The 12694-nt window shown below is 48.7% G+C and overlaps 1 protein-coding gene across 8 annotated transcripts in view; it reads right to left on the bottom strand.

Annotated features, from left to right (window-relative positions):
• The window catches only part of SEZ6L (seizure related 6 homolog like), a 188992-nt gene that overhangs the window by 59851 nt on the left and 116447 nt on the right, over positions 1-12694 (bottom strand). For 5 of the 8 annotated variants that reach the window (XM_077874113.1, XM_077874114.1, XM_077874115.1 and 2 more), the window contains exons 2-6: positions 11637-12350; positions 10252-10397; positions 7626-7818; positions 5487-5672; positions 1007-1172 (exon numbers count right to left, since the gene is read on the bottom strand). In XM_077874113.1, coding sequence (XP_077730239.1) covers positions 1007-1172; positions 5487-5672; positions 7626-7818; positions 10252-10397; positions 11637-12350 — 1405 coding nt within the window. The remainder of the gene's footprint in view (positions 1-1006; positions 1173-5486; positions 5673-7625; positions 7819-10251; positions 10398-11636; positions 12351-12694) is intronic. The other 3 variants (XM_077874116.1, XM_077874117.1, XM_077874120.1) reach the window with 1 other exon arrangement.

Raw genomic sequence — 12694 nt, 5'->3', positions numbered from 1 at the left:
CATGGTTTGTTCATTTTTCCATGTGTCCACTGTGGCTAGGATGAGGACAGGGCTGCCTTCCCACACAAAGTCTCTGAGAATCAGTTAGTTCAACCAGCTCAAAGTGTGGCAGACAGTGCTGGGGAGTTAGTGTGTCCAGGAGCATCCCATCCAATGATAGATGGGTGGTGGTGGTGGATAAGTACCCCAGATCCCACCCCCTCCAAAAGGACCGCTCTGAGTCATACTCAATACAGTTTCCCAGAGGCCTCCGGTGGACAGAACCCCAGCTGCTCCCCACAGTCACCTGCTCACTAACGCACACCGTGTTGACTCCTTTCCCTTTCCAACCCAATGTCCCATGCCTCTACCTGTGCTTCCTAGGATTTGCTCCCAAATGAGTGACTTTCCCTAACATCCTTGTCCCCATGTCTGTTTTTAAGAGAATACACCCTAAGGCAGCAGGTCTAGTTTTCTAGAACATTCGAGAGTATTCTAGCATAAAGCCATAGAATATGAAAACTTTAAGGGATTCTATGTGTATTACTTAGAGTCTACAGACATGCTCTTGCTTAGGTATTGCCTTGCAACGTCTCCCTAGTTCCTTCATGGGTACAAGTCTAGTGTTTCCACTTCAATTTCCTATTGAACAGGATCAAGTCTTGCTACTTCTCTCTGGTTCTCCATGGAGCTTAGTACATGACTGGGCACAGAGCAGGTGCTCAGCAAATACTCCCTCCTTGTTAACTGCAAGAAGGGGCATGCAGGAGAAACAATGAGGTGGTGCAACACGGGGATCTGGATTCCCCTATCCTACCGTGTGACCTGGGGTGAGTCCCTTTCCCTCTCTATGTCTGAGTTTCCTTACCTGTAAAAGGAGGAGATTGGAGCTGATGGTGTCTAATACCTTGCCAACTTCCTCAGCCCTTCCTTTCTTGACCTCAATGAGCCATTTCCAGACTCCAGGTCCCCAGCCACACACTCTGGGAAGGAAGGAGGCTGCTGGGGTAAGTCCTCAGGGGCTTACCTGTCCTTGTCATGCAGTGACAGCCTCTCAAAATGTAGGTGCAGCTTCTGGCTCTCCGGAGCTTCGATTGTCCACACACAGAACTGGCTCCCATTGGCGTTTCCTGGGTAACTTGGGGAGAGGACCCGGCCGATGGTGGCGTTGTGCACAGCCCCTCCACAAGGGGCTGGGGGTGGAAATGGGGGGGTTATCATGAGAGGAGACACAGAGAAAGAGATTCCCACCCCAACCCCTTGGTGGGGGGCAATAGGATGGGAAGAGGGAGACATGATAAAGGCCTCTTGTCTTGGACGAGGTTCATTCTATTTTATCGGAAACCTCATTCCCTGGCTGGAACCACCCACCTGTGTGTTCCATGATAGAGAACAACCATGATTTAAGGATTCTTTCATCGTGCTGGCTGTGCCCTGATTCTTCACTATAAGATGGTAATCAAAGACATAAATAGTCCTCAAAAGTAGAAATACACTTTTAGTATTTAGTAAGCACTAAAAATGCAGACTCACTAATAATAAATGAAAAGCGAATCTAGATTGTATTCTATTTTCATCCACCTGACCAGTCAAGGCAAAAAGCAGCCATAACTTGCCAGATGGGGAAGGTGGTGGGAAATGGGTGCTCTCAGTCATAACTGGTTAGAATGCAAATTGCTATGACCTTTCAGGAGAGCAATTTGGAGAAATATCTAGAAAATATGTTCCCAAACTCTGACCTAGTCATTAAAGTTCTGGGAATTTACACTAAAAAGAAGATTTGGAGATTTTCACCAAGATTTATGAATGAGGGTGTTCACCACGGACGTGCTTCTAAGAGCAAAAAAAAGAGAAGCAACATGTTTGTCCACTCACAGCTGTTCGGTGAAATAAATGCACTTCATTCATCTGCTATTAAAAATCACGTTCTTGAAGATTACTTGCCACTATAGAAAAGTGCTCCCTATATTTTAAGTGGGGAAAATAAACCAAGTCACAAAATGGTCCTGCCATACCTATTTCGATGAGTTATTTGCAAAAAATCTATTGAGACCATAAATATAAAAGTGATTTGCTTCTATCTTTACACTTTTGAATTTCTTGAAAAAAATTTTTTACCAGAGCATTTATTACTTCTATCATAAAAAATCTAATAAAGAGATATTAAGAAAATGATTTGTGAACTGAAGGGAGATAGACAAATGTGAGGAATTATTTTTAGGAGATACTTGGATCTCATTAAATGTTTGTTGAATGACTACATAACTAATAAAGACTTGCTAGGGGTGAAAAAGATAGCTAGCTCTCTGCTGTGCTCCGGATTCTGCTGATTTACAGCAAAGATGTTGCCAAGAAGCCCCCTCCCCATCCCCCAACACCCATACTTCTTTCAGAACCATGAACAGAGGTCTGTGTGTGTGTGTGTGTGTGTCTGTGTGCCTTTCTCTATCTCTCTCCCGACCCCCTTCTTGTCCTAAAGAGGAGGTTTAAATCCGCCTGTACCACTCACCTGCTACTGACTAGAACAAGTCACAGAAACTCTGCGAACCTCGAGTTCACTATAAAAGGGTGATAATGATTCCACGCAGCTTACAGGGCTGTGGTGAGAAATCAATGAAATGACGCATATAGGGAACTTGGCACCCTCCTTGGCACAGTACAAGTGCTCAAAACATAACCAGCATTGTTGTCCTATGGCTCCAGAGCTGAGGAGACCGAGGACACCGTCCCTGGTGGGGGGCACTGGCCACCTGTCCTCTCCAAGCTGCTGCTCATCTGCTGCCTCTCTGCTCCCCTTCCTCGCCTTATTAAGCCAAGTGATGGCTCTGTTTGGCTTCAATTTGCCAGCCGTGGCTCCCCATCCATCTTTCTTAGCACAAATTGAGGCTTAATTCCTCTCTGATTTCACACATAGATAAAAATTAACGTGAAAGAGGCACAGAGACCAACTGCCCTATGGTTTGGATTTTTCCCTTTTGTTAAAAGCAAAGAAGAAAAATTCTGAAGGGCCTTAGGGGAACAATACTGCAACAATCAAATCTCAGAATGTGTCATCAGGCCTCATTTGCTTTTGGATTCCATTGACTGAATGCCTGGAGGAAGGAATAATTTATTATTATTCCCAGTATTCTCCTTGTATGTGGCTTGTGCCCTGGCACATAGTAGGTGCTCAGTTATTACAAGCACTCTATGCTGTCCTGACCACCATCAGAACTTCTGAGAATCTAATAGGGTTTTGCTCTCTTGATAGCTAAGTATGGTTAAGGTTATGCCTAGCAGTACAGGGACCGTGGGGTATAACCTAGAGCTTCTCAATCTATAACATGTACATAAATCACACAGGGGCATATTAAAATGTAGATTCTGATTCACTTGGTCATGTAGGGGGCCCAGGATTATGCATCTGAATAATCTCACTGGTCTGTAGACCATGCTTTGAGAAAAACGGCTCAGGAGAGAAGAGCTCTGGACTTGTTTCAATTTGTTGGGTGACTTTGGGCAAGTGGCTTCAACTCGATAAGCCTTTGTTCCTTATCTGTAAAATGGAGGTAATGGTTCTCATCAAGTAGGATTGCTGTGAAGGGGGGCCCTGGGTGGCTCTGCGGTGAGTGTCTGCCTTTGGCTCAGATTGTGATCCCAGAATCCTGGGATCGAGTCCTGCATTGAGGTCCCTGCATGGAGTCTGCTTCTCTCTCTGCTTGTGTCTCTGCCCCTGTCTCTGTGTCTCTCATGAGTAAAAAAAAAAAAAAAAAAAAAAAAAAAAAAAAAAAAAAAAAAAAAAAGGATTGCTGTGAACACCTATGGCCCTGGCAGTGTCCCAGGATTTGTTAACTGGGTTCAAAATGTGGCAGCAGGCTCACCAAAAGCACAGAAGAGTGTGAAGCACTCTTCACAAAAAACAAAAATAGATAAATTACACTTTGTCAAAATGAAAAGCTTTTCTGCATTGGAGGACACTATCAAGAAGTAAAGAAACATGGGTTGCCTGGGTGGCTCAGTTGGTTGAGCGCTCGACTCTTGGTTTTGGGTTTAGGTCATGATCTCAGGGTCTCAGGGTCCTGGGATGGAGCCCTGAGTCAGGTTCTGTGCTCACTGTGGAGCCTGCTTGAGACATTCTCTCCCTCTGCCTCTCCCCCTGCTCATGCACATGCGTGCTCTCTCTCTAAAATAAATTAATTAATTTAAAAAAATTAAGTGTAAAAACAACCCACTGATTGGGGTAAGATATTTGCAAATCATATCTCTGATAAGGATCTAATATCCAGAATATATAAAGAACTCTTACAAGTCAACAATAAAAAGACAAATAACAAATTAAAGAAAAAAAAGTAGGGATCCCTGGGTGGCGCAGCGGTTTGGCGCCTGCCTTTGGCCCAGGGCGCGATCCTGGAGACCCGGGATCGAATCCCACGTCGGGCTCCCGGTGCATGGAGCCTGCTTCTCTCTCTGCCTCTCTCTCTCTCTCTCTCTCTGTGTGTGACTATCATAAATAAATTAAAAAATAAAAAAAAAAAAGAAAAAAAAGCAGGCAAAGCACTTGAATAGATGCTTCTCTTAGAAGATCTACAAATGGCCAAGAAGCACAGGAAAGCTGCTCAGCGCCATTAGCCATCAGGGAAATGCAAATCAAAACCACAACGAGAAAGCGTCTCACCCACCACCACGGCTAGAATCATAGAAAGAAAATGTGCAAAATAATAAGTGCTGGTGAGGATGTGGAGAAATTGGAACTGTCCTACATGGCAGGTAGGAAAGCCAAATGGTGCAGCCTCTAGGGAAAACAGTTTGACGGTTCCTTAAAAAGCTAAACAGAGAATTACCCTATGACCCAGTGATTCCACTCCTGAGTATGGACCCAGGAGAAATGAAAACATACGTCCCCACAAAAACTGGTACAAAAGTGTTCACAGCAGCATTATTCTTAATTGCCAAAAAGGGGAAAAACTCTAGCATCCACCAATGAATAAACGGATAAAATGGGGGCACAGCTGCACAATGGCATATTGCTCAGCCATAAAAAGGAGCAAAATACTGACCCAATGCTATGACATGAATGAATTTTGGATACACATGATCCTGAGTGAAAGAAGCCAGTTACAAAAGACCATGTATCGTTTGATCCCATTTACACGAAATGTCCAGAATAGGCAAATCTGTCTATACAGGAAGCATGTTGGTGGCTGCCAAGGGTTGTGGGGGAGGGGAAAATGGGGAGTGAGTGCAAGTGGGTGCAAGGTTTCCTTTTGGGGGTGATGAAGATGTTCTGAAACTACAGAGTGGTGATGGTTGCATGACACTGCAGATGTGCTAAATGTCACTAATGTTAATTTTAGGTTATGTGTATTTTTTCACAGACTAAAGATTTCAATGACAGTTGTCATCCGTCTTGGGGGCGATCTTCTCCCCTGGGCTGAGTGCCTATCCCTAAGGTCAGTCTAATGACCTGGGGTTGGTCTCTCTCCTGTGAGTGGACTATCCGTGTCTGATCCGGCGAGGTTGGAGTGTACCTGAACAGATGGGCTCCTGGCTGCTCCAGTGGGGCTTGGAGGCATTAATGCAAGTCAGCGTCTTGGCACCCTGGAGCTCATAACCCAGGTGGCAGTGGAAGTGGGCCACCCCACCCGAGTGCAGGTCCATCACCGTGACATCCCCATAGTCGGGCCGGCGGGGAAAATTGCAGCTCAGCATGAAGGCTGGAAGAAACGTAAAGGCGGACAGTCATCCCTCAGGAGCGGGGAGAGGAAGAACGTGACCCACATCCCGGGAGCCAATTTGTGCTGAGGAGAAAAGATGAGGCCCCTGGGGACTCCAGAGTGCTGGAGGTGGTATTTTTGTGACTCTCGTTGATCATATGATGCTGAGACTGTCAGATTGGCACTTTTTCTGGGCTCCAAGGTCCCCATCCTGCCTAACCAGAGACCACAGGTTTGGGGTGAAAAAAACGAGTTCCCCATACCTCATGTGAGCCTCTCTCCACGTGGACACAGAATGGCCTTCTCCTTGGGCACAGGAGGGGCAGGATGACCCAGCTAGATTTAATCCTACCAGTTTGAACATCTCCAGTTTGTTAAAAATGCACACTCTTGGACTGGAGCTAGGACAAGCAGCTCTTCAGGAAATGCCAAAGGATAGGACAGCTTGAAAATAATGTCCTGGTGCATACAAGCTTGGCCTTTGGAGGAGACCAATGTGGGTTTATGTTCTTCCTCTATCACTTCGAAACTATGTGACCTCGAGAAAGGGACACAGTGCCCTGAACTTGGCTCTCCTCATCTTTCCAGTGGAGTCGACAATTGTCTCTACCTCACCGATGGCAGTAAGGATTAAATAGGAAATGCCAAGGAAGAGCCTCCTTAGCCCAATATCTAGTTGGGAGCAGCAGAATGCTCTAGGTGGCCATGCTGAGCTCCTCAATTTTCCCAAGAAGATGGGAAATCCATACTAGCTGGACCTTTGGACTGCATGGTCTGACCACCCCCACTGCATAAGGTATCAGTAATCCCAGAATGCATGGGAGGATTACATCCAACCCAAGGGCCCGACAAGCTGTTTTTTTAACCCCCATTCTGTAAGGGACAAAGACAGTAGCGAGTGGTCTTGGTATTGGAAGGTGGTAATGAAACAGGTCCTCTCAGACACTCATCCGCCTGTTTCAGAGACATCCAAGGGGGAAAGTTGCAAGTGAACTGGTTTCCCAGATGTTCGGCCAGTTGGATGCCAACGTGCATGGTGCCAAATATCCAGATGTGTGAGGGTGGACTCCACTTTCTATGCAGATATCTGGCAGGTGCACAGGGGGTGCTCCTGGCTCAGGGAAGTAAGCTGAGGTCCTGGGAAGGACTAGGGAGGTGGGGAGGTTGGATGTGAGGGGGAGAGAGAGAAAGCCAGCCAGAAGGAAGGGAGTAGGGAGGGAGGGAAAGAAGAGAGGGAAAAGAAGAAGTCAAAGAGACAAGAAAAGAGGGAGGGACAGAGAAGGAGGAGGAAGGAAGTGAGAGCAAAGAACAATAAAGCAAGAGAGGAGTCTCAGAAACAGACAAAAAGGAAAGCAAGAAACATTGCAGAAGAAATGGGAGAGAGCAGGACCCCTGGGTGGGGGGGCTGAGGCTCTTTACCAGAAGTCCATGGACTCCCCCGGGATTCATTTATGGAATTCAGGAGCCATGGACCCGAATGGGAAAACGTGGCTTGCTGGTTTCCATTTACCTTTAACGGAACTGTGCTATTTCCTTCAATCACATATGTAGGCAACAGAACGTGACATCGTCACCAAGAGAATCACAGATATTTTCATATCATAGTAGATATCTTGACATATTTCTTATGTTCTTCAGTACTTTTAAATTACAGCAATTATCAGAACTGCTGGGGGGGAGATTATTATTTAATGCACTAATAAAAAGAGCACACAGGTTATGGTATCACAGATTAAAACAATATTTTGATAACTGTAATTCAATCTGCCTGGTTTCCTTTTTAATTGTCTAGGTTTTGTTTTGTGCTTTTAAACACATTATTCTGAGAAGGGATCCAGAGGTTTTACCAAACTGTCGGAGGGCTCCCTGACACAAAGTTTGAGAATGCTTGGCTCCAGGGGGAAACTGAGGCAGACAGCTTATTAGACCTCATTAGCCTTTGTGCGAGCTTACCCTGGTAGTGCAGCTGGAAGGTCCCGAGGGCATCGTCCTGGAAGGTCCGGAAGTAGACAGAGATGGTGTTGGTGGGACTTCGGATAACCTGTCCCTCTACTAGGAGAGTCTGGTTGGCCAGAACAGTCAGGGTGGGACCGTCCACCCCGCGGATGGAGAGCAGCTCGCCGTCAGACAGGTTCACGCTCTTCACCTGGGGATGGGGGTGGGCAGACAGAGAGAAACTCTGAGTTGTGTTTGAGACCGGGCCCTTCCAGGCCGTGCGGCTCCCAGGGCAGCACCCCTAGCGGACCCCGGTATTGCCAGCACAGCAGTCCTCAGCCAGCCCCTGGTCAAGGGGACAGATGGGCTCCCTTGGAAACCTCTGCAGCCCTGGAAACATCTAGGCTCCCCTCATCTCCCCAAAGGCTGAGGGACCAGAGCGAACCCAAGCTGCAAGACAGACGTAGGTACTGCAAAAATCTGTAAGTGTCCATGGAGGAGTCCTGTGAGAGAGCCTCCTGTACCCTGACAGCTGAGGTACACTCTCCTAGAGATGGGGGAGGGGAGGAAGGGCTTGATCAGTTTGTGCCTGAGGCCCAAACTCCAAGAGGACAGAACGAGGCATCCCACCAGAATGTAAGCTCCATGAAGGTAGGCATTTTTCCTCCATTCGTCCTGTGTCCCCAGTGCCCAGAATAGTGTTTGGCACATAGCAGGTGCTCAATAAATATTTATGTAGGTTGAAATCATTCTTCCTCTTTCTGTAAGAACTGGCAAGGGGAAGTGGGGAACTCATTTCCAGGGCATTCTCAGGGCCACTCTCATGCTATAAAACAGTAGCTCTAATTGCAGAACTTCCACAAGGAACTGTGTACTTGATTTTCCAAGCCCATTTTCTAGGTTTGGAGGAGAAAGAGGGGGAGCACTTTAGTTGTGCATAAAGATATGCAAATGAAATAGGGCTGAGTGGGGCCCTTTGTCAGTTCCCAGTGGCCTGTTTGGGTTTTCATGCCTCTTCTAGTGGCCTCGCCCATGAGCACTTCCTCTTTGGGATCATATACTCTTTGATGAACTCCTACTCATTCACCAAAGCCCCAAAGAAATTGCTCTTCTCCATGAGACCTTCCCTGACTACCAAGGAGCTTGCCCATCTCTCCAACGTGATGCTACAACATCCCCTATAAACACCCACTAGAGACCTTTTCACATGGCATCCTAATGTCTTCCAAGTGTGTCTGTCTCAATCATAAGGGGAGGTACTGCATCACTTTGCACACCACCATATCCTCCAGTGTAAACAGCCGTGACTGGTACCAGCAGGTGCTCAGTGAAGGAGTTCCATGCCCGGTAAAGAGCTTCATATGGTGTTAGACACAGGGTGGAAGGAAACGGTGCAGCGAGTGCTGGCTTCAGATGAACTACAACTTTCCTCCAGTTTATTTTCATTCCACGAATGCTAACGAAATACCTACTATGTGCCCCACACTGTGCTGAGCTCTGGGGGCTGCAAAGACCACAGGTTCTGCTGCCAAGGGGCTTACCTTTTATGGGAAAAAACTTCCCTAAAGTTCTGGTTAGGTCACAACCAACCCAGCTCAAAAACTTTTGATGGCTCTTTATTGTCCATTAGAAAAAGGTACATATCCAGACCTCTAACCCTGGCCTGGAAGGACCTGCCACCACGTGGTGCCACCTTTCTTTTCCAACTATACTCCCCCGCCTCTCCTGGGGGGCAGTAAACTGGACTGCTCCCCACTCCCAGGCACCCACCCTCCTTGTTCTATTTTTTAAAAATGGGGGTGGGGGAGTCAGTTGAGGAAGGAACTAGGTTGAGGGTAATTGGTAACATAACTGAGCTAGGCTCTGGCTGGCTGTTCTCTGTGCACTGTCATATTTATACCACCCTGAAAATGTGTAAAGTCGTAGCATTATCATCTCTATTTTACTGATGGGGAGACTGAGGCTCAGGGAGGTAAAATCCTTTCTTCAGAGGCACACAGGTTTCACTGGTAGAGCTGGGACTTAAACCCGGATGTCTGAGCTCTATGCCACTCTTGTTTTTCCATTCGTAGTTTACAGGCAAAGGTCTATGAATTATATGAGCTGGTGGGGCTTGCGCACGTGAGTACGTGCATGTGTGTGTGTGTGTACGTGTGTGTGTGTGTGTGTGGTGCTCGGTATAAGAGGGCTTTCCGGGATCCCTGGGTGGTGCAGCGGTTTAGCGCCTGCCTCTGGCTCGGGGCGCGATCCTGGAGGCCCGGGATCGAATCCCATGTCGGGCTCCTGGTGCATGGAGCCTGCTTCTCCCTCTGCCTGTGTCTCTGCCTCTCTCTCTCCCTCTCTCTGTGACTATCATAAATAAATAAAAATTAAAAATTAAAAAAAATAAGAGGGCTTTCCTTCTGAGTATAATGCCCCATGCTTTATTAGCAGATCCTCTTCTTCCATGTACGCCAAGCTATTTCAGCTGTGCCCTGAGTTGGGAACTCCTATGCATTCAACAAAGCCCAGCTCCAGTTGCCCTGCTTAGGTCAAAGAAGGCACCAATTTGGTTAGGATGATAGCAGTAAGCCTGAGTCATACAACCCTTCAGAGACTTCCTGCTGGAAGAGGCAGGCACTGTAGAGCACCCTTCTGCAGTTACCTGGAGCTCCACACCGTAGCCAGTGTAGACTGTCACGTTGTACGTACACTCCAGGAAGCTGTTGAGGGGCAGTGGTGGGTAGTCGCTGGAGTCGATGTACCCTTCAGGATTGGAGAAGCTCACGCTGCAGGGAGCTGGAGGAAGCGCTTTAATTAGGACACAGAGGACAGCTCCGATGTCATGTCTCAGATGGGCTGCAGGGTGGCACCAGGCCCCTGGGACCCCTGTATTCTCATGTCCCCGGCCCTCCCATTGCTGGTAACAATGGTTTTTCAGTTCCAGAACCAACCTGATAGTCAAAACTGCAATAGCTGACCCAGAATGATTACTTACTGCATACCGCTAGGCACCATTCTAACCCATGCATGGGGCCGACCCCCATCATCCTTGGGGGGCCGGAAATTTCACCCCCATTTTAGAGATACTTAAACCAAAACTCAGAGGGAGCCAGTGTCTGGGCGAAGCTCACACAGAGGGAGCAGGATTCAAACCCAGAGCTTACACTTTTTAGAGAGAGACCACGATGCTTTGGTCCAGAATACACCTATGATCAACAGCTGGTGTCTGTCTTCTCTGAAGGCAGGAAAGAAGACAGAATTAAGACTAGAACACAGAAGTGCATTTTATCAAGTCTGAAGGAGTCCATGTAATGGTCAAAGTAAAAGCACTTTGAGGGGTGCCTGCTGGCGCCGTGGTTGGGCGTCAGACTCTTGGTTTTGGTTTGGGGGTGGTGGTCTGGGGTCTTAAGATCAGCCCAGCCACAGGCTCCCTGCTCAGTGGGGAGTCTGCTTGACATTCTCTCTCCCCAGACGCCTGGGTGGCTCAGTGGTTGAGGGTCTGTCTTCTGCTCAGGTCATGATCCCGGGATCCTGGGATCAAGTCCTGCCTCGGGCTCCCCATGGGGAGCCTGCTTCTCCCTCTTCCTATATCTCTGTCTCTCTCTGTATGTCTCTCATGAATAAATAAGTAAAATCTTAAAAAAAAAAAGATTTCCTCTCTCCCATTCCCTCTGCCCCTCCTCACATGTGTGCACTCTCTCTTTCTCCCTCTTGAAAAATAAATAAACCTTTAAAAACAGCACTTTGAAAAAGCTAGGGCTTTTGGGCAGGTTAAAGGATTCTATTCCAAGTTGAAAAGGGTTTGAATCCCACTCGTTAGATGTGCAGCCTTGGGCAAATTGCTTGATTTCTCTGAGTCTCAGTTGTTTCATCTTTAAAATGGGGATATTAATTCCGAGCCACAGGTCAAGCTCACAGTCAGTGCTTAATAGGTGGTAAGTGATGGTGGGGCCTGGACCTGCCTGGCCCCCCTCCTGCCATTCCTTGCACATAATGGGTGCCCCATGGTTGCAGCAGGAGGACTGGGGGGGTCTGGGGGCTGCATACCTGGGGCCTGCTCAGTCGTGATGACCGTGGTGGTGATGATGGTGGATGTCGTGGTCTCCTGGCTCTCCTCTGAGGCCGAGCCGGTCAGTTCATTCTCGCCTTTGTCCATCAAGGTCATGGGACTGGCATCCTCGGGGGAAGCGTCGGTGGCATCATCAGGCATGGCAGGCTCCCCGGGGTCCGGTCTCTGGGGGAGCGTGTGGGCCACATAGGGCTGCGAGGTGAAGGGGGAGATCTGCAGGGGTGCGGGCGTTGTGGGGACTGCACCTGCCTTCCGGTCCAGCCAGAGGGGCTCCTCGGAGGCGGCGGGCTCGGGGTCCCCCGGGGGGCGAGGCTTCTCGGTGGCAGAGGAGAGGAGCCCCAGGCCTGAGGACGCAGGCAGGGACACCGCCCTCTGGACGGCTGCTGTGGCCGTGGCTTTGGGCCGCAGCTGTTTCCTGGCTGAGTTCACCTGCTTGAGTGAGGGCAGCTTCTTCCCGGAGGGGAGGGCACGCTTGGTGGTGGCCTCCTCGGGCAGCAGCGTGGACAGGGCAGCCGAGGGGGCTGCCCCGTCCAGCCTCGGCTCTCGAGGATCTTCCCCCGACTGTGCCGGATTCGGAGGGGCCGTGGTCAATCTCTCTTCCAGGCTCTCTTTGCTCAGACTGCTGCTCCCCAGTGCTCCTGAGGGCAGAAGGGAAGCACCCGAAGGGCCAGCATCTCCTTCCCGGGGCACATCTGGGGAAGAGGGAAAAAGACACCTGTTAGCTTGGGGCCAGGGGTGGGGGGTTAGGTCCTCCACTTCCTGACTCAGGGGCCTAAGAAGGCACCCAAAGCTTGCCAAGAGGTCAGGACAGATATGGGGGCTGCCTTCTTGTCTCTCTCCTGACCCTCTCTCCCTCTGGTTCTCTCTCTCCTGCTCCCTTCCTGTCTTCTTTTTGCTGACCATGGAGCCTCATGGTTGATCCTGCCAAGGCCCCAGCTAAGCATTATGGTCACAGAAATCAAGTCCACAAGAGTCTCGAGTGCCAGTTGTATATGTACCGGAAGGCATAATAGGAAAGGAGAAATAATCATATTTA

Source organism: Canis aureus, chromosome 27, assembly GCF_053574225.1.
Source record: "Canis aureus isolate CA01 chromosome 27, VMU_Caureus_v.1.0, whole genome shotgun sequence".
In the NCBI taxonomy this organism is placed as follows: Eukaryota; Metazoa; Chordata; class Mammalia; order Carnivora; family Canidae; genus Canis; species Canis aureus.
Note: the sequence above shows the minus strand (reverse complement) of the source record. Positions and strands in the feature narration are given on the sequence as shown.